This window comes from Aquarana catesbeiana, linkage group LG05, assembly GCF_042186555.1.
Source record: "Aquarana catesbeiana isolate 2022-GZ linkage group LG05, ASM4218655v1, whole genome shotgun sequence".
In the NCBI taxonomy this organism is placed as follows: domain Eukaryota; kingdom Metazoa; phylum Chordata; class Amphibia; order Anura; family Ranidae; genus Aquarana; species Aquarana catesbeiana.
Window position 1 is genome coordinate 565605809 of NC_133328.1, and position 26830 is coordinate 565632638.

General features: G+C 41.4%; 1 protein-coding gene across 3 annotated transcripts in view; it reads right to left on the reverse strand.

Annotated features, from left to right (window-relative positions):
- Positions 1–522: 522 nt before the first annotated feature.
- The window catches only part of TRIQK (triple QxxK/R motif containing), a 298291-nt gene continuing 271983 nt past the window's right edge, over positions 523–26830 (reverse strand). For all 3 annotated transcript variants that reach the window (XM_073631949.1, XM_073631950.1, XM_073631948.1), the window contains one exon: positions 523–3600. In XM_073631949.1, coding sequence (XP_073488050.1) covers positions 3490–3600 — 111 coding nt within the window. In that variant the 3' untranslated portion in view covers positions 523–3489. The remainder of the gene's footprint in view (positions 3601–26830) is intronic.

The window sequence follows — 26830 nt, forward strand, 5'->3', positions numbered from 1 at the left end:
CAATAACTTACAAAAATTTGCAAGGCTACAATTCTGAGTTAAAGTGCTATTTTTCTAACTCTAACATTGTTCAAAACTTTATTATACAACAGATTAAGAAAAAAATGCTTTAACTTTGAATGTATATTTTTTCCTTTCTTTGCATATCAATAAACTATATTATTTTTGCACAATGTGTTGTCATAACATAGTCGCATAGTTCTGTAAATGACAATGTAGTGCTGCAAAAACATTTATTAATCTAAAAAAATGTTATAAAGTTTGGAATAAAAAAACAAACAAAAAAAAAACCATAACAGTGACATTGTTACATATGATAATGCAAAACGAGTGCTCATTAATATACATGATCATTTTCCTTTAACCTCCTCATTTTTCCCCATTCCTATTTTCAGAATACATAATCCACTTACCACATTCCCACTTCACATTCTAGAGGCGAGAGTGAGATCACATCAGCCTGCATGTGTTGTCCCCAGGGTGACATGCTACCATGTACAACACAAACTCTGCATACCAATGAAGAATGCAAAATTGTTTAATATGTACTGAATAGAAAACAACACTGCATTGTTTAAAAAGATCATGTCTATCTGTCATATTGAAAATGTTTTTAATTAAAAACATGGCATCACTAATTATAACAAAGTTTCCAAATCAACATATTAGGCACACATCCAGAAAAATCAAAACTTGAAAAATAATCTCTCCCAAAAGACATCTGTTTTGTACTTTATAATTAACAAGTTCATGTAGGAAAATAGGAAAATCAGACCAGGAAAGCTTAAAGTAGCGCTCCAGACTAATCAAAATTCACCAGTAAAGCGAGCACAAAATGTATGTCTTTATAGAATTTGCTGCAGCCGAGCTCTACAGCACAGGTGTCCGATCGAAGAATGTTGAAATACTAACCAGGTCAGGAATGGGGCAATGCTGCATCTGCAATCTCTATAGGGCAAATTCTAGGTAGAAGGGGGTAGAGGAACCCATACAGCTTTTTCAGTACAAAACGGAATGTTTAAACATGAGCCCTGCAATTGCTCCCACAGGTCCTGGTAACAATGTGTAATTTTTATGATTACCGAGGATTCCAAAGGATTGTAAAATTTGGGTGAGTTCACTTTTGGCTCACAGAGTTTACAGTTTCTGGTGATACACAGAAACCGTTTTGGTATGAAGATCCCAATGAAGATCACAGCCCAAAGTTCTTGTGACAAATGCAGTGTAACCTAGACATTTCTATTTAGGCTCGCTATAAATAGTACTATTCTTTAACAATATGGGAAAGTAGTAGTGCACAGCTCAGGGTTATAGCACCTTTTAATTAATGATATAATAAAGTTGCACCTACAAAACAATGGCTTGATCAAGGCATATAATCTGGAAAGGTCTCTTCCAAGGAAACCAGGGCACATTTGAAGATGCTTGACACTCTCCCAAGGCAGCTGGCAAAAAGAGCGTGAAGCAAGGATGGAAACCTCTGGAGTAGACCCTGAATGAAACCATGGAAGAACACACTAAAACCTGTGAAAAGACAAAAGCTGTAAATGGGGATTGTAGCTTTATTCTGGGTGTGACAGAATACATCCACATGTTCCAGGGCCATGTACCTTCATTTACAGCTCCTGTTGTGGGACAAGATTTAATGAAGTGTCCGCTCCTGAGGTTTTCATCCTTGCTCCCATCTCTCCTTGCTGCATCTTCACATGCGACCTGGTTACCTTGGGAGAGGCTGCCCTGTATTGTATGCTCTGAGCCATGGTTTAGAAGTGTGATTTTATTACATAATTCATCATAAGGTGTTTTGCCTAAACTGTCTAGGGCACTCTGTTTTTTTATTTCTTCTAAGGATTACTAACCTGTCCAGTTGCTATTTATAGATCTTTAGAAACTTTTGTCCTGACCCTAGCTGTAAAAATGGCACTTTGCTAGGTTCGCAGTCATAGCAAAAAAAAAAAAAAAAAAAATGCAGAAAAGATTTGCTTCCATCATTTTTGAATGTTTCCTTTTATTAAGGCATTTATACTGGGCAATAGGGGCATCCTAAAAGTGTTAGAAAATACATTAAAATTTACAAACAACTAGTTTACAGGCTGCCATTACCTATGTTACAATGATATTGAGATTATTAAATTTTAACAATGATTAACTGAACTAGGAGGGAAAAAAAACGTGGCAGGGATATCTTTAGGTATGCTGCCAATGTATCTTCTATCATCTAATCATAGACATCCCAAGGCGGAGATAGGGGGGTGTCTTTATCACATCAGCAGTGCAGCAGAATTCTATACTAATCTTTTCCACACTGCCCCATCACACTTAACTGCCATTGAAAATTCCTTTTACAAAGCTAAAACTAGGGTTGAGCAAAAATGACAGTTTTTGCTTTGCTGAAGTTTCGGCATGTCAGAAAAATTTATTGTCAATGGGAAGGTGAAATTAGAGTGGGTAAAGGTGTCTTTTTAAATCTGTATTAAACGTTAAATTGCTCCAGAGTGGTTTTTTTTTTTGCAAATGTTTTTGTTATTTTTTTTTGTGTATTTTGTTGTAGTTTGAAAATAACTGATTTTTTTTTTTTAAGAACCAGTACACAATAATGAATGTGTTTTTTTCCTTTCCCTGTAAAAAACCATATCAAACAATAATATACACACAAAAAAAATTTAAAACACAGACATAGTGACAATGTCGACAAATAAAGGTCATAGAGTAACGGTGTGAAATGGTTTTGACGACCAAAAAAGCAATGTCACACGGGTTTAAAGGGGACTTTTGCTGCATGGTGAACTTGTGGGCAATTTTTCAACTGCATTTTAACAAATGCAAAACTGCTAATTTTGCCACAAAATTCAGATAGCTGAAATGACTCTGCGCATTCCTAGTCCAAACTTGCTCATTGCTACGCATAGTCATTCCCAACCTGTGACAATATTTGAGCCTGTTGACTGGCCTCCTATATATTTAAACTTGGAAAGCAACATGGTGTCATGTGTGCCCCATACCCAGTAAAAGGTTTTAAATAAGACAAATGGGTGGCAAAATCTAAGTTACTTGAGGTACCTTCTATCTACAGGTTCACTTTAAAGTGTTCAGATCAAAAAGAGAATCTGATGGTTGTTAAGAGTTTCTGCAATTTGTACATAACTATTACTCTGTCAACTCTATTACTGATGTGTGGCAAACAGGCCCATTGGGTTATTGGACCAAAGCTTATGTAGATCATTAGCTTTTGTGCAACAGAATGTATCCAAAAATAAAATTTGTTTTCAAATGAATTTGGTGTGTTGTCTGTAGATCTCTTTAATAATGGCTTAATTTATGTAGTGTGCATTTTGTTCTTTATAATTTTACCCATGATAAGGAATGTTTTCAGCATTTAATAGTATTGGAATGTGTAGCTACAGTAAATCTTTACTGTGCAGTGTATGAATTCACATTGTCTGAGGCCTCTATGACAAAAATCGATTTTCTTCATATCTCCGACACTTGTTAGTCTTCGGAGTCTTCTCTGGGTTCCATAGGCTGAGTTAATTTAAGGTAGAAAAAGGCATAAAAGGCCAAAAGAAACACCAGAATGGCTACAACCACAAGGAACACCTCCTAAAAAAGGATAAAGAACAAAAGTTACAATAATTTGTTGATTTATGCATTTGAGTAAATACATTTATTAGCACATACAAAACCAGAGCTGCACGTGTAAGATGTCAACTCATACCATTTTCCCAGCAGGTTTCTGAACTTCTTAATAGTAAAGCAAATACTCTTCACAATGCACAACCAAGGGCCTGAGCCATTTAACAAAAGGCATATGCATAATCAACTATGGAAGGCGATTGAGATGCAGGGTAAGAGCTAACAGCTTTCACTTTCAGCTAAGGCTTGCAGCCCACAGATAGTAAATCTAAACTCTAACTGGGTGACATTGACAATTTACTAAAGCACTATGCATTAAATTATTGCCATGTTTTCTTTTCCTAAAATACAGGGGGGATTTACGAAGACCTGAGCACTCAGAATCTGGTGCAGCAGTGCATGGTAGCCAATCAGCTTCTAACTTGAGCTTGTTAAATTAAGCTTTGACAATAAAACCTGGAAGCGGATTGGTCTCTTGCAGAGCTGCACCAGATTTTCCACGCTCCAGTTTTATTAAATCTCCCCCACAATTTTTACTCCTTTTATTTCTCAGTGCTGCTGATTCATCCAACCTCTTTCAGCCACTTCCTTTCTACATGGATTGGCTTTAGTGATAGTGAAAATACTGGACCATGGGGGGGGGGGGGGGGCTCAGGACGGAGCTGTGTGGAGTTCTTCTGCTGTGTAAAGGAGGGGGAGGGTGCCTTTCCTCCAATCAGCTCACACAGTGTAATTGCAGCCTCTCTGCCCCTCCTAGGTGCTCCTGACAAATGAAGAAAGATTTTTAACACAATCTGACATTTTTAAGGGGTGTAGAGAGGAGAAGACTACAGATAAAATTAGTAAAACCTATGTAGGAGGATTTGTTTAATCTCTGTATCATCTGAGGCTGGTCACTTCACTGGGTATATGTGAGGGTTTACAACCACTTTGATACTTTAAGGTCCCCCATCTGAGTAGACAGTAAAAGGAGAAGCGGCAGACTGAAACACTCATCTCTGTCAGTCCGCTTTCCCCTACTATCAGCATGCTTTCTGTCAGGACATTTGCAAGCAGACCTGATCGACTCCCAGCGTGCCCCTTTCTCTCCCATTCTAATTGCTGCTGTACAGGGACTGCACAAAGCTAATACCAGGTCAAATTCAGGTACTTGCAATAAAAAATACATTAAAGTATGGATTAATGAATATGGAGATGCATAAATTTGTGTCTTTTATATCTGCCTGGAGTCTAGCTTTAACAACTGGAATGCCCTTTCCATAAAACATCTTTTTTCTATGTAGGAAATACTTATCCAAATATACTTTTTTTCATTCACAAATAAACACACACATAAATGCGGTTTTAAAAAATGACTGTAAAAGTGCTTAAAATTTTTTTTATGTAAAGCACACTGCACAGAAGCACTCTTTGTAAATTTACAAGGGGAACTAGAATAAAAAAAAAAGAAAATTAAATTGAGTATTTCTAAAACATGTTTACAGTTCCATCCATCCATTTCTGGCATTATTTCATATAAGTTTATTTCATTAACAAACATCTTATGACGGCTTACAAAAAAAAAAAAAAGAAAAGAAAAGAGAAAATGAGCAACCTTCAAAATACCATTTGCAGTTTAACAAAAAAAAAAAAAAAAGATCCATCATGAATAATTCATTACATTTGCTTATGTTCTGCTGGGATTTTCTACCTGGCTGTTCATGTTTTAGCGCTAATGGCATAAATTTGTTCAAAACATTCCAACTGTAACATACGTTTCTCTGAGGCATCGTCTTGATTTTTGCATTGTGACAAGTTTTTCGATAATTTTGCTATTTATTCGGCCCTTGTGTAAAATAAATGCACAGTCGCATTAAAAGGAGCAAATTATGAATATTTACTTAAACTTAAAAAAATACAAACAAACCACAAATGATTAGCAAACATTTTAGCAAAAGCGGAGAGAAAGAAGTGCTGGGATTTTTTTTTTCTTTACTGCAACTAGGACACATTTTTTTTTTCCCTCCTGAAAAAATCATCACGCAGGTTTCATTTATTTTCTTTTTTTTTTTATACACAGCTGTTCTTTCAGGCCCATCTGGACATGCAGCTACTAATCTTAAAAGGCTGTAATAAGCAAGTGACACACAACTGTAGCAGCCATCTGTTTGGGAGAATGGACAGCAGAACCATACAGTTTACTTTGCTATTCTCAACCCACATAATGAATGTCAGAAGAGTGCCATGATACAGAATGTACAGATGTGCTTTCTTAATATTCAAGAAAACACACACAATGCAGATAATCATATCGTGGTGTGCACACAATAGGTTCTAGAATTAGAGGAGATGTTTTGCTGCAGCTGTATCATGAAATCGGAGGGAACCATGAATTCTACAGCCAGGCCTAGATAATGTGAGATGGCGCTCAAGTGTTTGATAACGAGCTGTCAAATAGGTGCACAGATATGCATTTTATATTATCTGACAGCACATGTCTTGTAAAGCTACTCCAAGTTTATTTCATAAGAATGATGCAGATTGACTATAAAGACCCTGCAGACTCTAGGCAGGCAACATTTTGGTCAGGACTTTAAACATGATTCCTGTAACAAATTTTTAGTTTAAGATTACTAGAAAATTTTATATTTGAGATTGCCCTGCCCCCAGCCCTCCTCCCAGTCTTATACTCACCACCCCCCGTGCAATAAAATATTGCTTACTAGACCACATGGCTACTTGTTAAAAATCTTCATGGCCAGGCACGTGCATAAGCTCTACAATTCTATTTTGTGTTGTAAAAATTGGCTGCGCTATTTAAATCCTACAGTGGGGACGGAAAGTATTCAGACCCCCTTACATTTTTCACTCTTTGTTATATTGCAGCCATTTGCTAAAATCATTTAAGTTCAATTTTTTTCCTCATTAATGTACACACAGCACCCCATATTGACAGAAAAACACAGAATTGTTGACATTTTTGCAGATTTATTAAGAAAGAAAAACTGAAATAGCACATGGTCCTAAGTATTCAGACCCTTTTCTCTGTATTTAGTAGAAGCACCCTTTTAATCTAATACAGCCATGAGTCTTTTTGGGAAAGATGCAACAAGTTTTTCACACCTGGATTTGGGGATCCTTTGCCATTCCTCCTTGCAGATCCTCTCCAGTTCTGTCAGGTTGGATGGTAAACATTGGTGAACAGCCATTTTTAGGTCTCTCCAGAGATGCTCAATTGGGTTTAAGTTAGGGCTCTGGCTGGGCCATTCAAGAACAGTCACAGAGTTGTTGTGAAGCCACTCCTTCGTTATTTTAGCTGTGTGCTTAGGGTCATTGTCTTGTTGGAAGGTAAACCTTCAGCCCAGTCTGAGGTCATGAGCACTCTTGATAAGGTTTTCGTCCAGGATATCCCTGTACTTGGCCGCATTCATCTTTCCCTCGATTGCAACCAGTCGTCCTCTCCCTGCAGCTGAAAAACACCCCCACAGCATGATGCTGCCACCACCATGCTTCACTGTTAGGACTGTATTGGACAGGTGATGAGCAGTGCCTGGTTTTCTCCACACATACCGCTTAAAATGAAGGCCAAAAAGTTCTATCCTGGTCTCATCAGACCAAAGAATCTTATTTCTCATCATCTTGGAGTCCTTCAGGTGTTTTTAGCAAACTCAATGCGGGCTTTCATGTGTCTTGCACTGAGGAGAGGCTTCCGTCGGTCCACTCTGCCATAAAGCCCCGACTGGTGGAAGGCTGCAGTGATGGTTGACTTTCTACAACTTTCTCCCATCTCCCGACTGCATCTCTGGAACTCAGCCACAGTGATCTTTGGGTTCTTCTTTACCTTTCTCACCAAGGCTCTTCTCCCCCGATAGCTCAATTTGGCCAGACGGCCAGCTCTAGGAAGGGTTCTGGTCGTCCCAAACATCTCCCTTTTAAGGATTATGGAGGCCACTGTGCTCTTAGGAACCTTAAGTGCAGCAGCAATTTTTTTGTAACCTTGGCCAGATCTGTGCCTTGCCACAATTCTGTCTCTGAGCTCTTCAGGCAGTTCCTTTGACCTCATGATTCTCATTAGCTCTGACATGCAATGTGAGCTGTAAGGTCTTATATAGACAGGTGTGTGGCTTTCCTAATCAAGTATAATCAAACACAGCTGGACTCAAATGAAGGTGTAGAACCTTCTCAAGGATGAACAGAAGAAATTGACAGCACCTGAGTTAAATATATGAGTGTCACAGCAAAGGGTCTGAATACTTAGGACCATGTGATATTTCAGTTTTTCTTTCTTAATAAATCTGCAAAAATGTCAACAGTTCTGTGTTTTTCTGTCAATATGGGGTGCTGTGTGTACATTAATGAGGAAAAAAATTGACTTAAATGATTTTAGCAAATGGCTGCAATATAACAAAGAGTGAAAAATTTAAGGGGGTCTGAATACTTTCTGTCCCCACTGTATATAAGAATATTAATTTAAATAGATTTCTGAGTAGATTGTAACGATGTCCACCTGTGTGCAATCTAAGTGTCACATGATCTGTCATTACATATACATACCTTTTTGAAAGGCCCCAGAGGCTGCAACACCTAAGCAAGAGGCACCACTAACCAAACACTGCAACGAAGACCAAGGAACTCTTCAAACAAGTAAGGGACAAGGTTGTTGAGAAGTACAAGTCAGGGTTAGGTTATAAAAAAAAATATCAAAATCTTTGATGATCCCTAGGAGCACCATCAAATTTATCATAACCAAATGGAAAGAACATGGCACAACAGCAAACCTGCCAAGAGACGGCCGCACACCAAAACTCACAGAAGGGGCAAGGAAAGGCATTAATCAGAGAGGCAGCACAGAAACCGAAGGTAACCTTGGAGGAGCTGCAGAGTTCCACAGCAGAGACTGGAGTATCTGTACATAGGACGATAATAAGCCATACGCTCCATAGAGTTGGGCTTTATGGCAGAGTGGCCAGAAGAAAGCCATTATTTTCAGCAAAAAACTAAATGGCACATTTTGAGATTGTAAAAAGGCATGTGGGAGACTCCCAAAATGTATGGAGGAAGGTGCTTTGGTCTGATGAGACTAAAATTGAACTTTTTGGCCATCAAAGAAAACGCTATGTCTGGCGCAAACCCAACACATCACATCACCCAAAGAACACCATCCCCACAGTGAAACATGGTGGTGGCAGCATGGGGGGATGTTTTTTAGCAATAAGGACTGGGAAACTGGTCAGAGTTGAGGGAAAGGTGGATGGTGCTAAATACAGGGATATTCTTTAACAAAACCTGTACCACTCTGTGTGTGATTTGAGGCTAGGACGGAGGTTCACCTTCCAGCAGGACAATGACCCCAAACACACTGCTAAAGCAACACTTGAGTGGTTTAAAGGGAAACATGTAAATGTGTTGGAATGGCCTAGTCAAAGCCCAGACCTCAATACAATAGAAAATCTGTGGTCAGACCTAAAGATTGCTGTTCACAAGCGCAAACCATCCAACTTGAAGGAGCTGGAGCAGTTTTGCAAGGAGGAATGGGCAAAAATCCCTGTGGCAAGCTCATAGAGACTTATCCAAAGCGACTTGGAGCTGTGATAGCCGCAAAAGGTGGCTCTACAAAGTATTGACTTTAGGGGGGGGGGGGGAATAGTTATGCACATTGACTTTTTCTGTTATTTTGTCCTATTTGTTGCTTGCTTCACAATAAAAAAAAAAAATCTTCAAAGTTGTGGGCATGTTCTGTAAATTAAATGATGTAAATCCTCAAACAATCCATACTAATTCCAGGTTGTGAGGCAAGAAAACACAAAAAATGCCAAGGGGGAGTGAATACTTTTGCAAGGCACTGTAGCATATTATACATTCACATCAGTCTCTGCCCTCAAGGAGCTTACAATCTAAGGTCCCTAACTCACATTCATATAGGGCTAATTTATCAACATGCCTTTGGAGTGTGGGAGGAAACCCACGCAGGCACATGCAAACTCCATGAGGGTAGTGCCGTGGTTGGGAGTCTAACCAACAATCATAGTGCTGCACTTAGCCACTGTGCTGGCCCAAATTCACTTTCACTATCAGTTATGGTGACAGAGGTCATTAAAAAGAAAAAGGGGAAAACCATAATGTCCCAATTTTTACTAGAATAGGAGGTGGACTGAAATTTCCCAAAAGTGACAACTGCCATAGGTAAGATTTCACCTCTCTTTCTGAGGCAGAAATTAAGGAGGGGGATCTCTTTAATGGTGAGAGTAACAAAAGCATGACAAAGGTACAAACATTTTTTGACTATCCAATTGAGGCTCCTTAAAAATCTGGGGCATCCCAAGGTTTTTACAAGCAATATACAGTACACTCAAACTGTAGTGATTGCATTTTTTGGCCATGGTATATTAATAGAAATATTCACCCAAAAAGGATTCTAATACATTTCAAGGTTCCCCAGATTATATTCTATTCAATAGGAGTCTTTTGTGAAAAAAATGTTTTGCCTCAAAATAAGTGCAGTCTCCAGTATGCCAACTCTTAGATGGCACACTGGCACAATTGTAAAAGAGCAATTTTTCTTGTGCAATTATTTAGATACACACACACAGCATAATTCATCTCTCATTACATTATATACTCAACGTATATTATATAAGATGTATGTTGTCTTTTATTATATATACATATACACAGTATATATATATATATAACACATAGCAATGTTTTTTCACGTCTCTAGTTAATATCAACACTACCATGATGTTTTCTCTTGTCTACCATGAAGCCATCACTATAGTGTACTAGTAAAATATCCTAGTAACAAAAAAAAAAACGAACATCGGTTACAATTGGTTATTCCTTTATTTTTATTTTAACACTCTAAATTGTGAACCCATTGTTCTATTTTCTTGTACCTTTAAAATTTTATAAAATATTGAAGGATTAAAAAAAAATAAAGGAATAGCTAATTTGTTCACAGTACAGACATTTTTTAGCCAACAATGTACCGTATCTACTGCAGACTAATATCTAAAGCGAAACTGAACATTGGAAGCTGTGCCAAAAAAAAAAAGGCAGGGAGAGGGTAAAGAACTAGTCTCTTGGAAGGTGATCTTTCCTCCATTATTGACTTAATACAGCTTGTTCTGCACTGTCTCTCTCGTGGGGAGGGTCATGTTGGTAGAGGCAGGATTTTTGTTTCCTTATGTCAGAGTCTTTAGCAAAAACAACAGCGAGCGCATAGCAGTGACATCACCAAATTTCACTGCAAATCTCTTGAGACAAGCAGTCAGAGGCAGAAGTGCCTTAGATTTCACATTGCCAATATGTAGCACAGGAGTGCCTAGCCACGTTCACATTCCCAGAGGTGAACTGCTATTCTTCTGAGGGGATTTCAGAGAAAAGCTAAATTTTTAGGGCCCTGCTTAGGCTCAATTAACTATTTAAATTTTTCCTATAACATAGCCAATCTTCACATTTTAAGTTCAGCTCCACTTTAACCACATGACTTCCGGAAGGTTTTATGACCAGAGCACTTCTTGCTATTCTGCACTGTGCTACTTTAAAAAGGAGAAGTATTGCCAAAGCTTTTTTTTGCCATACTTCTCCTATGGATCACAGGAGTGCAGTTCGTTCTGCACTCCTGTTACCCCATTTGCAGCTGCAGCTAAAGCCCGCTATCGGGTGACGTCACACAGCTGCTCCAAGCTCGGGAAAGATCCTGCACATATGGTTAGTATCTGCCCAGAAGCCTGGACCGGCACCTGGCTCAGCCTCTCAGTGATCCGCTGAATGCCAAGGGAAGAGCAGAGAGCAGCTAACTGACAGTCTAGGCTCCCTGCTCAGAGTAGAGGGGGAGAACTGAGCGATCAGTGGTGTTTGATTGCTGAGTTCAGCTAGGTGAGTATAAAAGTTTATTTTTTTTAAATCCCGAACTTCTCTTTTAACTGGCAATTGCTCGGTCATGCAAACACTGTTCCCAAAATAAATATTTTTTTTCCACACAAGTACAGCAAAATATTTTCTACTTTGTTATAAAACATATCCAATGAAATCCAATTTCTTCAAAAAATTAAGACCAAAATGTATTTTGCTTCATATCTTTGGTAAAACCAAACTGTGTTTTTGGGGACACTAGCATAGAGTTCTGATCGTGATCAAGATACGATTCTGTACAGACACTATTCTAGGAATGGTGGTGATCACCAACTTATAATGCGACTGTGATGGCAATCTGGCACTAAGCCACTGGCTGGGAGGGACACTGCCGTCACTAATTACACCAATATAGTGACGATACTGTACTAATGACACTGGCTGGGTGACAGGATTGATCAGACGGGGTTAACTGTGTGCCTACCAAGTATGTGTGCTGTGTTTACCTACAGATCTGGCTTGAGTCTCTCCTTGCTTTCAGTTCTGAACAGTAACTGAAAGCAGGAAGAAAATCTGTGTGCTGTGCTTACAAACACACAGATCTCTTTGCTGTGAGCTGATCAGCAGGTATACAGCCAAAATCGTTGGTTATAACCTGCTGACAAACTCTTGTCCAATCACAGCACAGACCAGCAGGGGGCGCACGCATGCCTCTAAACCAGGAAGATCAACCTAGGTGAAGTTGTCAAGCAGTTAATAAGAAGCTAAAATGGATTTAGGTTGATTTTATTTCTTTACCTTGTACTTATGGTTTTCTTAAGTGAGCACACAGAAGTTGTCTCCTTTTTGAACATGCGGTCTCTGATTGAAACTTTAGGGGACAAGTCACTTGCATATGAGAACTGACTTTTCACAAAAGAAGGAAATGAGAAACTGGAAATCATGAAATGAGCCGAAGGCTCCACCCAGCTTGCTTCATATACGAATACCTATTTTAGAACAACAAAAGTTTAACATTTCATTTTTGAATCCTAACTCTAATAAGAGAAAATGCACAAAACTAACACATTACCTTCTGTCAATGGAATGCTGCTAATGTAACCACCTGCAAACATTCAACTTTTTCAGAGCTTTAAAGCATAACTCCACTTTTGCATAAACAAATCGTATTCCGTCCACAGGTAGATAAAATGTACCATCCAATACTGAAGCAGCGCTCCTGTCAGTTCATATTATGACCGGCATTCATATGGTTAATTATATGAGAAAAAGATGACGTGACAGACACTGGTGAGAGCCCAAGAGTACAGATAGTGGTCCTAGTGTTGAATGATAATTCACCAAGATCCACAAAATGTGCGTCACATTCCTTGAAAGGGTTCACACTCACCAGAAATTAGTACATTTCCAGCCTTGAAATACTCTAATGGCTGCCATCCGCATCACAAAAGGGGTCAGAGCTGCTTAACACTTCCACAGGTACTCGGATAAAGAAAGAAAACTTCACATAGCGTGATCCAGTTTTACCTTTCATTGCAGTCTTCAACTTCCTAAAACAAACCACCCTATAGAAAATGCACAACATCCAGCTAGCAACGCAACTGCACTTTTATTGAGAAAAAAAAACATTCCCCTCTGGGTTATCTATGTACATTGTGAGGATTATAAAAAACCTTTGTTGCAGATTCCCACCTTTTGTTATTCTGGAGAAATCCCTGTGTGTTTCTCTGAGCTGAGTGCATCTAATGGGAGTGGTTTCATAATTATCAGTCAGCTGTGCAGCTGAAGAGCACTAATGAGGAAATCTGCTGGGCCTGCATCCCTTTAGATGTGTTCCTATTGGAAGTATCTTACCAAAAATTACATTTTTGTTGCAGAGGATGCCTGAAATCTGACTTGTATCTAAGCAGACTTCTGGGAAAATTGGTGAGCCACACACACACAAGCAGGAAATGATGTTTCTGGGGAGTGGTCAGTACACATTCTGTGTACAGAACAACTCCATGTAGCCACATTGCATTGCATTGCATTTATAGAAAATTACAGCTGCTGCAGATTGAAAAGGAAAGGTAATTTTTAATAACATTCATTGTACATGCTATATTATTTTTTCTATATTTGCTATTTTTTTCCCCCACGAAAGTGGAGTTGCCCTTTAACCCCTTCCCGACTAGCTGCCGTACAACCATGTAGCTGTACGTTGGCTTGCCTTTTGATCGCTAGGAGGTGCGTGTGACCTCTGGGCACCCACGATCGCTCCACACATAGACAGAACGGAGATCCATCAATGTAAACAGACAGATCTCCGTGCTGTCAGGGGTGAGGAGAGCGATCTGTTGTTCATACCAAGTATGAACAGTGATCGCTCTCTTCACCCAGGCAGTCCCATCCCCCCCCAGTTAGAATCACTCCCTAGGTAACAGTTAACCCCTTGATCGCCCCCTAGTGTTAACCCCTTCCCTGACAGTGACATTTACACAGTAATCAGTACATTTCTATAGCACTGATCGCTGTATAAATGCCAATGGTCCCAAAAATGTGTCAAAAGTGTCCAATCTATCCGCCATAATGTTGCAGTCCCGATAAAAATCGCTGGTCACCACCTTTACTAGTAAAAAAAAAAAAATGAAATAATAAAAATGCCATAAATCTTTCCCCTATTTTGTAGACGCTATAACTTTTGCGCAAACCAATCAATATATGCTTATTGCGATTTTTATTACCAAAAATATGTAGAAGAATACATATCGGCCTAAACAGAGGAGAAAATTAGCTTTTTTTAAAAAAAAAATTTGGGATATAGCAAAAAGTACAAAATAGTGTTTTTTCCAAAATTGTTGCGCTTTTTTGTTTATAGCGCAAAAAATAAAAACCGCAGATAGGATCAAATACATCCAAAAGAAAGCTCTATTTGTGGGAATAAAAGGATGTCAATTTTGTTTGGGTACAACGTCACACGACCGCGCAATTGTCAGTTAACGAGACGCAGTGCCGTATCGCAAAAAATGGCCTGGTCATACAGCAGCCAAATCCTCCGGGGCTGATTGGTAAATTAGTATATTGTATAGGAGATTCTCAAGCCGTAACTCCTCTCCACTCACACAAGGGGTCATGGTAAAAGTTAATATATATATATATATATATATATATATATATATATATATATCTCAGCACAGCACAGACAGGTACCGTATTCTCCAGCTGCAAAAGGCCATAAACTCTCTATTACCTCAATGTGCATAAGAGGATTTAGAAAGGAAGCAGTGTGTCAAACAAAAATTGTATAACCAGATGGTAAACAGTTTGTGCAAAATAATACAACGCCTCCAAATGCACAGTTACTTGCAGAACCAATTGTAACATACCGTACATAAATACAGTGCCTTGCAAAAGTATTCACCCCCCCGCCCCCCCGTGGCATTTTTCGTGTTTTGTTGCCTCACAACCAGGAATTAACATGGATTGTTTGAGGATTTGCTTCATTTAATTCACAGAACATGCCCACAACTTTGAAGATGTTTTTTTTTTTTGTGATGCAAACAAATAGGACAAAATAAAATAAAAAGTCAATGTGCATAACTATTCGCCCCACTAAAGTCAATGCTTTGTAGAGCCACCTTTTGTGGCTATCACAGCTCCAAGTCGCTTTGGATAAGTCTCTATGAGCTTGCCACATCTTACCACTGGGATTTTTGCCCATTCCTCCTTGCAAAACTGCTCCAGCTCCTTCAAGTTGGATGGTTTGCGCTTGTGAACAGCAATCTTCAAGTCTGACCACAGATTTTCTATTGGATTGAGGTCTGGGCTTTGACTAGGCCATTCCAACACATTTACATGTTTTCCCTTAAACCACTCAAGTGTTGCTTTAGTAGTATGTTTGGGGTCATTGTCCTGCTGGAAGGTGAAGCTCCGTCCTAGCCTCAAATCACACACAGAGAGTTACAGGTTTAGCTCAAGATTATCCTTGTAGTTAGCACCATCCATCTTTCCCTCAACTCTGACCAGTTTCCCATTCCCGACTGCAGAAAAACATCCCCACAGCATGATGCTGCCACCACCATGTTTCACTGTGGGGATGGTGTTCTTTGGGTGATGTGATGTGTTGGGTTTGCGCCAGAAATAGCATTTTCTTTGATGGCCAAAAAGTTCAATTCTAGTCTCATCAGACCAGAGCACCTTCCTCCACTCAAAACGTGCCATTTCATTTTTTGCTGAAAGTAATGGCTTTCTTCTGGCCACTCTGCCATAAAGCCCAACTCTATGGAGCGTACGGCTTATTGTTGTCCTATGTACAGATACTCCAGTCTCTGCTGTGGAACTCTGCAGCTCATCCAGGGTTACCTTAGGTCTCTGTGCTGCCTCTCTAATTAATGCCCTCCTTGCCCGGTCTGTGAGTTTTTGTGTGCGGCCGTCTCTTGGCAGGTTTGCTGTTGTGCCATGATCTTTCCATTTGGTTATGAAAAATTTGATGGTGCTCCTAGGGATCATCAAAGATTTTGATATTTTTTTATAACCTAATCCTGACTTGTACTTCTCAACAACATTGTCCCTTACTTGTTTGGAGAGTTCCTTGGTCTTCATGGCAGTGTTTGTTTAGTGGTGCCTCTTGCTTAGGTGTTGCAGCCTCTGGGGCCTTTCAAAAAGGTGTGTATATGTAATGAGAAATCATGTGACACTTAGATTGCACACAGGTGGACATCCTTTCACTAATTCTGTGACTTCTGAAGGTAATTGGTTGCACCAGAGCTTTTTATGGGCTTCATAACAAAGGGGGTAAATACATACGCACATGCAAATTATCATTTTTTTATTTCTAAATAGTTTTATGTATAAATGTTTTTTCTAATTTTACTTCACCAACTTAGACTATTGTGTTCCGATCCATCACATATAATGCAGATTAAAAAAACACTAAAGGCTGTAATGTAACAAAATAGGTAAAAAGCCAAGGGGGGGGGGGGGTGGGGTGAATACTTTTTCAAGGCACTGTAAAACAATATCATTACTGTAATACGTGACATTTTTTAAATCTGTTATATACTTAAATGTATAGTGCATTTTCAGTAAGCATAAATATTTCCAGTTCTCACTGCATAGTATATCAAAGTAAGGGCCCTTTCACGGGAGCTGCATCCACTCAGTTTAGCAGGGGGTCCATAAACAGATCAGTTGCTGAATCTAAGCAGGAAAGGATGGATGTCACTTTTTTTTACATCCACTCCCATTCAGTTTTTGTCTAAATCTGACGGCAGACCTTGGCTGGCAGGATTAAAATGGACTTGCATCTGTTTACATCAGACTACCTCGGATCTGTCACCTTTCTTTGTGGTTTTGGACAGACTCAGAGGTATGCCTGCCCATAGACTTGCACTGAGCTTCAAATCAGGTCCATCTAAAAAAGCAGACCTGATTGGAAAGCCTATGTGAAGGGACCCCAATGCTAAGTTCACATTTATACAGGTTGTGGTTGATGTGTTTTTTGGTGTGTTTTGTGGTGCATTTTTTTGTTTTTTGGCTGATAGGAAAGTATGACAGTTCTGCTCATGTAATGTCTTTGATTCAATTTTACACTCTCTGGCACTTAAGTAGCATCAAAGTCGCATCATAATGCAGGAACCTTTATGTGTCCAAAGTTGCATGTTAGGGTTAAGGGTTGGGTTAAAATGTTGGGGTGAGGGTTAACAGCTAGAGTTAAATGTTGGGGTGAGGGTTAAGGGCTAGAGGTAAATGTTAGGGTTAAGAGCTAGTAATGGGGTTAAACAAAACTTTTTTTCTTTTTAAGAAGGGACCATTGTTAAAGCAACAGGATTAATACTGTATATTGCCCACTTTAACATCAATGACAGCTTGAAGTTTTTTGTGGATGAAGCTCTTTATCTTCTCAGATGGTAAAGCTGCCCATTCAACTTGGCAAAAAGCCTCCAGTTCCTGTAAATTCTTGGGCTGTCTTGCATGAACTGCACATTTGAGATCTCCCCAGAGTGGCTCAATGATATTGAGGTCAGGAGACTGATCTGGCCACTCCAGAATCTTCTCTTTATTCTGCTGTAGCCAATGACAGGTCGACTTGGCCTTGTGTTTTGGATCATTGTCATGTTGGAATGTCCAAGTACGTCCCATGCGCAGCTTCCTGGCTGATGAATGCATAAGGTTCCTCCAGTATTTTTTGATAACATACTGCAATCATCTTGCCATCAATTTTGACCAAATTTCCTGTGCTTTTGTAGCTCACACATCCCCAAAACATCAGCGATCCACCTCCATGTTTCACAGTAGGAATGTTGTACCTTTCATCATAGGCCTTGTTGACTCCTCTGGAAATGTAGCATTTATAGTTGTGGCCAAAAAGCTCAATTTTAGTCCCATCACTCCAAATGACTGTCTGAAGGTTTGAGGCTTATGTCTGTCCTGTTTGGCATATTGTAAAGAGGGATACTTTATGGCATTTGCGTAGTAATGGCTTTCTTCTGGCGACTCGACCATGCTGCTCATCTTTCTTCAAGTGCATTCTTATTGTGCATCTTTAAACGGCCACACCACATGTTTCCAGAGTCCTGTATTTCACCTGAAGTTATTTGTGGGTTTTTCTTTGCATCCTGAACAATTTTCCTGGCAGTTGTGGCTGAAATTTTAGTTGGTTTGGTTTCAACAGAACACCTCATTTTCTACTTCTTGATTAGAGTTAAACACTGCTGATTGGCATTCTCAGTTCCTTGGATATCTTTTTATATCCCTTTCCTGTTTTATACAGTTCAACTACCTTTTCCCGCAGATCCTTTGACAATTCTTTTGCTTTACCCATGACTCAGAATCCAGAAACGTCAGTGCAGCACTGGATGAAAGACGCAAGGGTCTGCCAGAAACTCATTGACCTTTTATACACACACACACACACACACACACACACACACACACACACACACACACACACTAATTACAAGCAAACAGCTCACAGGTGGTTACCTTTAATAGCCATTCAAACCCCTATGTGTCAACTTGTGAGCATGTTATCAGGCCAAAATCACCAGGGTATGTAAACTTTTGTTCAGGGTCATTTGGGTAGTTTCTGTTGTCATTATGATTTGAAAAGAGTAAACACAGTTAATTGATAATAAATGGCTTCAGCCAAACACTAACCATGAGTGAAAAATGTTTTTGTGTTATCATTCATATTCTCTGCAAAATGGCCAAGATATCATAAATTCTGCCAGGGTATGTAAACTTATGAGCACAACTGTATAGGCACTTTACATAAAAAGACGTTTTTTTGGCAAACACAGACTTTCCAACGTGATAAAACTGCTGCATTCCATCAGCTATTCTGGTTAATTAATGGAAAGGCCCTAAAAACAGCCTCAGCTTTACCAAGCTTTTTACAAAGTATTTATCAAACTTCCAACAACATATACAATAAAATGCAATATCTTGCTATTTTTTAGCCAGCCGCCATCCATGTAAAGGTAAAGTGGTTTTAAAGGCTGAAGGTTTTCTACCCTCATGCATTCTACAAATGAGGGTAATGCCCTGTACATACACCGTCGGACTTTCCGACAGAAAATGTGCGATCGGAGCTTGTCGGAAATTCCGACCATGTGTAGGCTCCAATCGGAATTTCCGACACACAAAGTTTGAGAGCCGGATCTAAAATTTTCCGACAACAAAATCAGTTTGTGTAAATTCCGATCGTGTATACACAATTCCAACGCACAAAGTGCCACGCATGCTCAGAATCAAGCAGAAGAGCAGCACTGGCTATTGAACTTCATTTTTCTCAGCTCGTTGTACGTCACCGCGTTCTTGACGTTCAGAATTTCCGACCAACTTTGTGTGACCGTGTGTATGCAAGCCATTTTTGAGCCAACATCCGTCGGAAAAAATCAGATGGATTTTGTTGTCGGAATGTGCGATCGTGTGTACAGGGAATAAGAAACCTTTAGTACGCAGCTCCCCCACAGCCCCTTAACTGAGCCCGATCCAGCGCTGTGCATGAGATCGGCTGCTCTCCTGGGTCTCTACCTTCTCATTGGCTGAAAGACAGCAGTGGGAGCCATTGGCTCCCACTGCTGTCAATCACAGCCAGTGAGGAGGGAGCTGGGGGGGTGCTGAGCCCCATTTTGTGTGTCTTATGGACAGAGTGAGGCTTGGGAGTGAGTACGCATGAGTGCCCCATAACAAGTGGCTTGCTATGGGGGAACTCAGAGAAGAGGAGGAGCCAGGAGCACAGGCAGGGGACCCAAAAAAAAAGAAAAGAGGATCGAACTGGAGTCTAAAGATGGCCATACACGACATTTTTTATTTTTATTTTGTCCTGCCTGCTAGCTGAATGAAGAAAATCTAACAGACTCCTTCACCCACCCTATGCAGCAGGAATGAATGAATCTCCTGCTACAGCTACTGTATTTTGACAGCCAGAACCTGCAAGAAAACCCATACAGCTGCTGCATATGATTGGATCCAGCCGTTGTTTGGTCAACAGTTTTCCACCCATGTCGGGCAGGAGAGTGGCAACAGGGCCACCTGCAGCTCCAATTTTTACCAGTTTATAAGGAGCCAGACAAAATTTGCATAGTGTATGGTCAGCTTGGAGATTTTTTCAAGTTTTTCTTAAACTTTGCATTTTTACATGGGGGGGTTAGGAAATAGTAAGACCTTTTCATTTCATGTAATAAAATCACAGCATGTTGTATTTTTTAATATGCATTAAGCTGCAGTGTAGTAGTTTTATTGTTGATAGTTTGTTGAATATGAATTCATTTAGTTCATCGTTATGCTTTATCAGTAAATATACTAATGTCTCCAACAAAAAAGTTGATAACAGGCAGAAGAGGAGATAATAACATAAGATAAGCAGCCTTTCTTTCCATTTCTACATGGCAGGCATGCAGATGCTCCAGACGTGATTCTGCCACATGCGATGCCAAGCAACCTGCTGCTCTGATATCCATGCCGCCTATGCCAATGTATCCACAGGGGAAATGGTATAATGGCACACGCTGGTTGATGATGGCAATCAATCTCAATTCTCTTTCTCTCTCCAAAACACACAAACTTGGATCGGACGTGATCTTGGACGAGGGCCACCACCTCTCCCAGAGCAATAGTGATTAAGGAAGGAAAAAAAAGACAAGAACAGCATCTGATTGCTTTAAAGATGCAGATGATTGCTAGGTGTGAACAACCAGTCCCTCTGCAAACCCATTACACAAAGAAAAAGACAGCACAAATAATTCACCAACAAGGAAAAATCAGTCCATCCTAATCACATTTTACTACACTTTAATGTTTAATGAAACATCACATTCCAATGTTCTCCTGTTGAAAGTAAACAGTGCATGCCCTTTATGAAAACCATCATGGCACCATGGGACATGACAAATTAAATACATGCTTTTTCACAGTTACAGTGCAGAGATACACTTGGACCAGGCTGAGGCAAACTCAGATGCCCCTGCCTTGGGTGCTGTGGTGGAAAGAAGGGGGGCACAACTGCTGTGGGATGCCCTCCTGGCATTGAGAAAGCTTCATTCTGCATATCCTGGCTGTCAAATTGACAGCACAGCACTGCATATTACACTGGTAGAGAGGCTATCCCAATGTGTTCAGCAGGGACCTTATGTCAATGTTACACTTGAGTCTTAGGCTGGCCATAGGCAATTAAAATCTCGGCCGGTTAAGCAGGAACTGGCCGAGATTCAAACTGTGTGTGGACAGGCTAAATGCAACAAGTTGATTGATCAAGCAGCCTGCCGGATTTACCCGTGATTATCGCTAGTGGCTACTATAGCCTCTAGCAATAATCACTGAGCAGACAATTGCTCAGTAGAAGGGATTCACCTGTCAGCACTGTCTGTGTTGATGGGGGAATCGTGCAAATTTCTTTCCTGCAACCCATTGTTGCAGGAAAGAAATTTGCACACAGTGTATGGCCTGCCTTATACTGTTTACCAAGAATACTGACAGCAGCTTCCGATTTCCCCAAGCAGAGGGGACTGGCTGTCATGGACACTGGAGCCCCACTGATTACAATGCAGTTTGACAGCCAAATCATGCTCTTTGTTCATTTATGAGTGAGGCCTGAGATTGCAGCCTTCATTCATAAGTTACTGTTAAGCACAGATCAGAATACTTTGATTTGCACACACTGCCAGTTCCAGCAAACCAAAAAAAATCATATTAAGGTGGTTGTAAACCCTTACACACCACTTTTCACTACAGGTAAGCCTATAATAAGGCTTACCTGTAGGTACTGTGAATATCTCCTAAACATGCGCTGTTTAAGAGATATTCACTGTATCCATATGTGCCGACGTCATCGGCACATGCGCACTGAAGAAACGGCTTGCTCGTGCTGTTTCTTCAGCTGCTGTGCCATGACCGGCAGCTCTGCAATGCATACTAAGTCATTATGCCCTTGTCTTGCAGGTTGTTTTTTATGGGTTTACAACCACTTTAAATTATTGTTTGACCCCATTTTCTTTATAACTTTTTACATTTTTTTTAATTTTTTAACATTCATATATAAACATTTATGCTTTTTACTAGAGATATAATTCCAGCGTGCACATGGGACCTCACAACATAAGTTGCGATTGTATCCATACCCAGGAGACACAGCTCCAGCATACAGCTGCCTATAGTAATAAATGGCTGTATACTAGCTGTACGTGGGTATAAGCCGTGCTTGCATAAACACCTTGACAAACATAAGCCGCCTGTATGTTTTTTGTTTCAAAGAATTTGATTGAAGGTTTCCAAAATACAAGCTTACAGATGAAACAATTATATAGATATCATTGATGAGTATCAACAGCAATTATCAGCAAAACATAGAATACAAACAAAGAATGTTGTCTGGGGTGATTGAAACAGATAAGGGTGTTTCAGTGAGTGGTTCAGATATACCAGGAATTGTATAAAATTAATCCTTCTAGGGGAGCGATTAAACCTAGTCCTGTGGGTTGTCATGGTTATGCAATAGAGTTTTGTCTGTCAGCTTACCTGTCTCCATGTGTTCATCTCTAAAGACCAGCTGACTCTCACCTGACTGCTTTTATTAACTCTCCTCTAGCATGGCTCCACCCCAGCTCCTATCAGAGAACTCTATATTAACTTCTGCACTGCAGGCCAGCCCTGCTGATCAACCTTTGTGTGTTTTGGCTTCCTGTTCCTGCCTGCCGTGTGCTCTACGTTTGTTTCTGTTACCGACCTTGGCGTGTTCTCAACTATTCCTGTCTGCTCGTGACCCTGACCTTTGGCGTGTCCCCGACTATCCCTGTTTGCCTGTGACCCTGAACCTTGGCATGAACTCCGTTGTTCTTGTCTGCTTGTGACCCTGACCTTGGCTTATTCCTTTACTATCCCTATCCTCCTGTTGCCTACTGTGGGTGTGAGCTGGGGGACCCTGGGGGTCGCGACCTGGAGCCAGTTGCAGCCCAGTCCATCCTCACCACTAGAGGCTCTGGTGAACACATGCTGGCTCCTAGACTCCACGCCCCAGGGAATCCTACGCTCTAATCCCGGTGGGATCCGTGTTGGTGTTCCAGCGGCCCTGCCTTCCTTACTACCCAGACTCCCATCTGCAGCAGTCAGCCGTAGGGTCCACTGCCTTGCAATGCACTCCTGATCCCTAGCCTCAAGGTGACCCGACATGGGTGACGCAACACTCATGGGTTTGTCAAAGCACGTAAAATCCCTCCAAAATAGAGGGAGGGGGTGATGGGGAAAAAAAAAAAAAAAAAAGGAGGGGTGGGTAAGGGTAGTGATGGTCTGGGGATCAATTCTTGGAGCTCTTACCATTGAGTGTGCTATAATAAGGGTGCTATGGGGGCATGAATCCTGATGTACAGTGTTCCCCTGGTAAGAAGAGTGGAGTCATGAGGGCCGGTGTACAAGGAAAAGGGAGTTATGGGAGGCTATGTCAGGAGAATAGGGCTCTCAGCCGTCAAAATCGTGTTCCTGCGCGCATGCGCGACGGAGCGGCGCTCCGGCGCATTCGCGGAAAGGCAATCCAGCGCACGCGCAATAGCGCACGCCCCATGTGATCCTCGGGCTGGCCTATAAAAGGGACTCTGGCACACAGATCAATTGCTGGTTTGTCTTCAGCTTCCTGTGATAGCTCTGCTTCCTGTTATTGTGACCTGATTACCCGTTTTTGACCCGGATTGACCTCGACTACTCTGCTTGTCTCCTGAACCTGACCCTCGGCTTGCTACTCGGACTTCCGCTCTTCTCCAGTGTTTGACCCTCTGCCTGTGACCCGGATTTGCCTACTTCTCCTTGCCCTTGAACCTCTGCATGTATCCTGGACTATCCTTGTGCCTTACTGCCTTATACCTCAGCCTGCTGTGATTATACTTACCGTGTGTGTGTTTGACCCTCAGCCTGGTTCTGGACTTTCTCTTGTACCCGCTCCATCAGATCATCCATCTGTCAGTTGCTGCACAGTTGCCTCCCTCTACCCAGGACTTCACATCAACAACCTCCTGCTTCCTGAGGTAGCCTGTGCCTCTTTGTGCATCCACTGCCCTGTCTCACCTCCAGGGGGCGGATTGTGCTTAATCGCAAGGGTGAACCGCTCTCGGTATTTCGGCCTTGGTAACTACTTTCCTGATAGTACAAAGCAGCCATGTCTGAGGCCGAGAGAGCGCGTTCACCCCTTGAGATCCTTTGTCAGCAAGTGTCAGCACTTACGGATGCAGTCCAAAAATTTCAAGACGGTTACACTCAGATTGATGGTCGTCTCCAACAGTTGGCGTGCCCATCCGCAGCTCCCATCTCTGCTCATATGACCGCCAGCGGGTCCTCCTTCCAAGCGGCATCTAACCCCACAGTGATCATGGCTACTCCAGAACCCAGGGTTCCTATACCCGAGCCATTTTCAGGCGATCGCAAAAAATTCTGGGCCTCAAAAAATGCTTGCTCCTTGTACCTGGCCTTACAGCCTAGGACTTTCTCCTCTGAGGTAGTAAAAGTAGGCTTTGCTATTTCACCGTTAACTGATGAACCTCAAGCTTGGGCTCACAGCCTGATGGAACAACGGAGCCCGATATTAAATACAGGCCGAGGCCACTTTACACAATTTATTCCAGGGACGCAGGCCTGTAGAAGATTATACCGTGGAATTTCGGAAATGGTCAGCTGACACCGGTTGGAACGAGCCGGCCCTTGAATATCAATTTCGCCAAGGATTATCTGAAATTCTAAAAGATGAACTGGCCAGGATGGAGACCCCTGCTACTTTAGAGAACTTGATCCAAACTGCCACCAAGCTGGACAGACGTATGCGAGAGCGACGCTCGGAATGCTTTCAAGTCCCTCATCCCAGCTGGATGCTGTCTAAACCCACTCCCATCCACCCACCTTGTACTGCCTTCCCAGCTTCCACCACCTTGGTGGTCGAGCCCATGCAATTGGGATTGTTCCGGGCTCCTCTCACCCCGGAAGAAAGACTGCGCAGGCGTCAGGCCAACCTGTGTCTCTACTGTGGAGGGTCTGGCCATTTCCTCCGTTCCTGCCCTGTAAGACCTAGAAAGTCCTACTCACCAGTTATTATGAACTATTAAAATTCTGTTTTTTCACAGACTTACATAAACCTCTTTGTTTCTCTACAGCTAATGGAAAAAACAATCTGCCTACCGGCCATAATTGATTCTGGAGCATGCAGCTGCTTCCTGGATGCTGTATTAGCCGCTAACCTGCATATCCCCCTAGTAACCAAGAGACAAGGCTTCCGGGTACACTTGGCTGATGGGTCTCTTCCCAGTTCTGGACTTATCACCCAGGAAACAAGTCCCATCCTGATCACCACGGACTCCGGTCATCAAGAGCTTTTACACTTTGGTATTATCCCATCACCTATGTTCCCTATCATATTGGGACTTCCTTGGCTCCAAGCACATGAACCCCAAATCAGTTGGGGAAAGAAGGAGGTTGCCTTTTAGTCCAAATATTGCTTTCAGCACTGTTTTTCTTCAACACCAGCTTCTTGTTCCCTTGTCGTACCAGTACCTGACAGCCTCCAGCATGTGCCCGCGACTTACCTGGAATATAAAGACGTCTTTGATAAACAACAGGCTGACCATCTACCTCCTCATCGGTCCTACGACTGCCCCAATGATCTTCTACCTGGCTCTGAGGTTCCTTTTGGACGCATCTTCCCGCTATCTGAAACTGAATTAGAGGCTCTCAAAGCCTACATCAATGAAAACTTAAAGAAAGGGTTTATTCGTCATTCCTCATCACCGGCCAGAGCTGGCATCTTCTTTGTAGAAAAAAAAGATGGCTCTCTCAGACCCTGCATTGACTACAGAGAATTAAATAAAATTACCGTTAAAAACCGGTAACCGCTCCCTCTTATCCCAGAGTTATTTCAGCGCTTCCAATCCACCAAGGTTTTTTCTAAGTTGGATCTCCGCGGGGCCTATAATCTCATTCGTATCCGGGCTGGCGATGAGTGGAAGACCGCTTTTAGATCCAGGTTCGGGCATTATGAGTACTTGGTTATGCCATTTGGGCTCTGCAACGCCCCAGCTACCTTCCAACACTTAGTAAACGATATCTTCCGAGAATACCTTGATGACTTTTTAGTCGTTTACTTAGACAACATTCTCATTTTTTCTGCTACTATTGAATTACACCAAGTCCATGTTAAACTGGTTCTCGCAATCCTCAGGAAACACAAGTTGTATCTCAAGGCGGAAAAATGAGAATTTGAAAAAACTACGGTTCAGTTCTTGGGATTCATCATCTCCACCAATGGGGTTGCAATGGACCCTCAAAAGGTCAAGGCTATCCAGGAGTGGCCGGCCCCTGTAGATAAAAAAGGAGTCCAACGCTTTATAGGATTTTCTAACTTCTACCGAAGATTTATCGCTGGCTTCTTGGCAATTGTGGCACCCATTACTCAGCTCACACGCCAAGAAAGCCGTTTTTTGTGGTCCTCAGAAGCTCAGGAAGCTTTCACCAAACTAAAAGCCCTATTTTCTTCCGCACCAGTCTTACGGCACCCTGACCATCTTCTGCCTTTTGTATTAGAAGTTGACGCCTCTGAAACAGCCACCGGAGCCATTCTCTCCCAAAGACAAGGGTCCAAAGCTCTTCTGCATCCTGTAGCATTTGCTTCCCGGAAGTTAAGTGCACCTGAAAAGAATTATGATGTGGGTGATAGAGAATTACTGGCCATCAAGTTTGCTTTGGAAGAATGGAGGTATCTGCTAGAGGGGGCATCCCATCCTGTCATGATTTTTACAGACCATAAAAATCTGGAGTACCTCAGGACAGCCAAACGCTTGAGACCCAGACAGGCTCGGTGGGATCTCTTTTTCTCTAGTATTAATTTTCACATTGCTTACAGGCCCGGCTC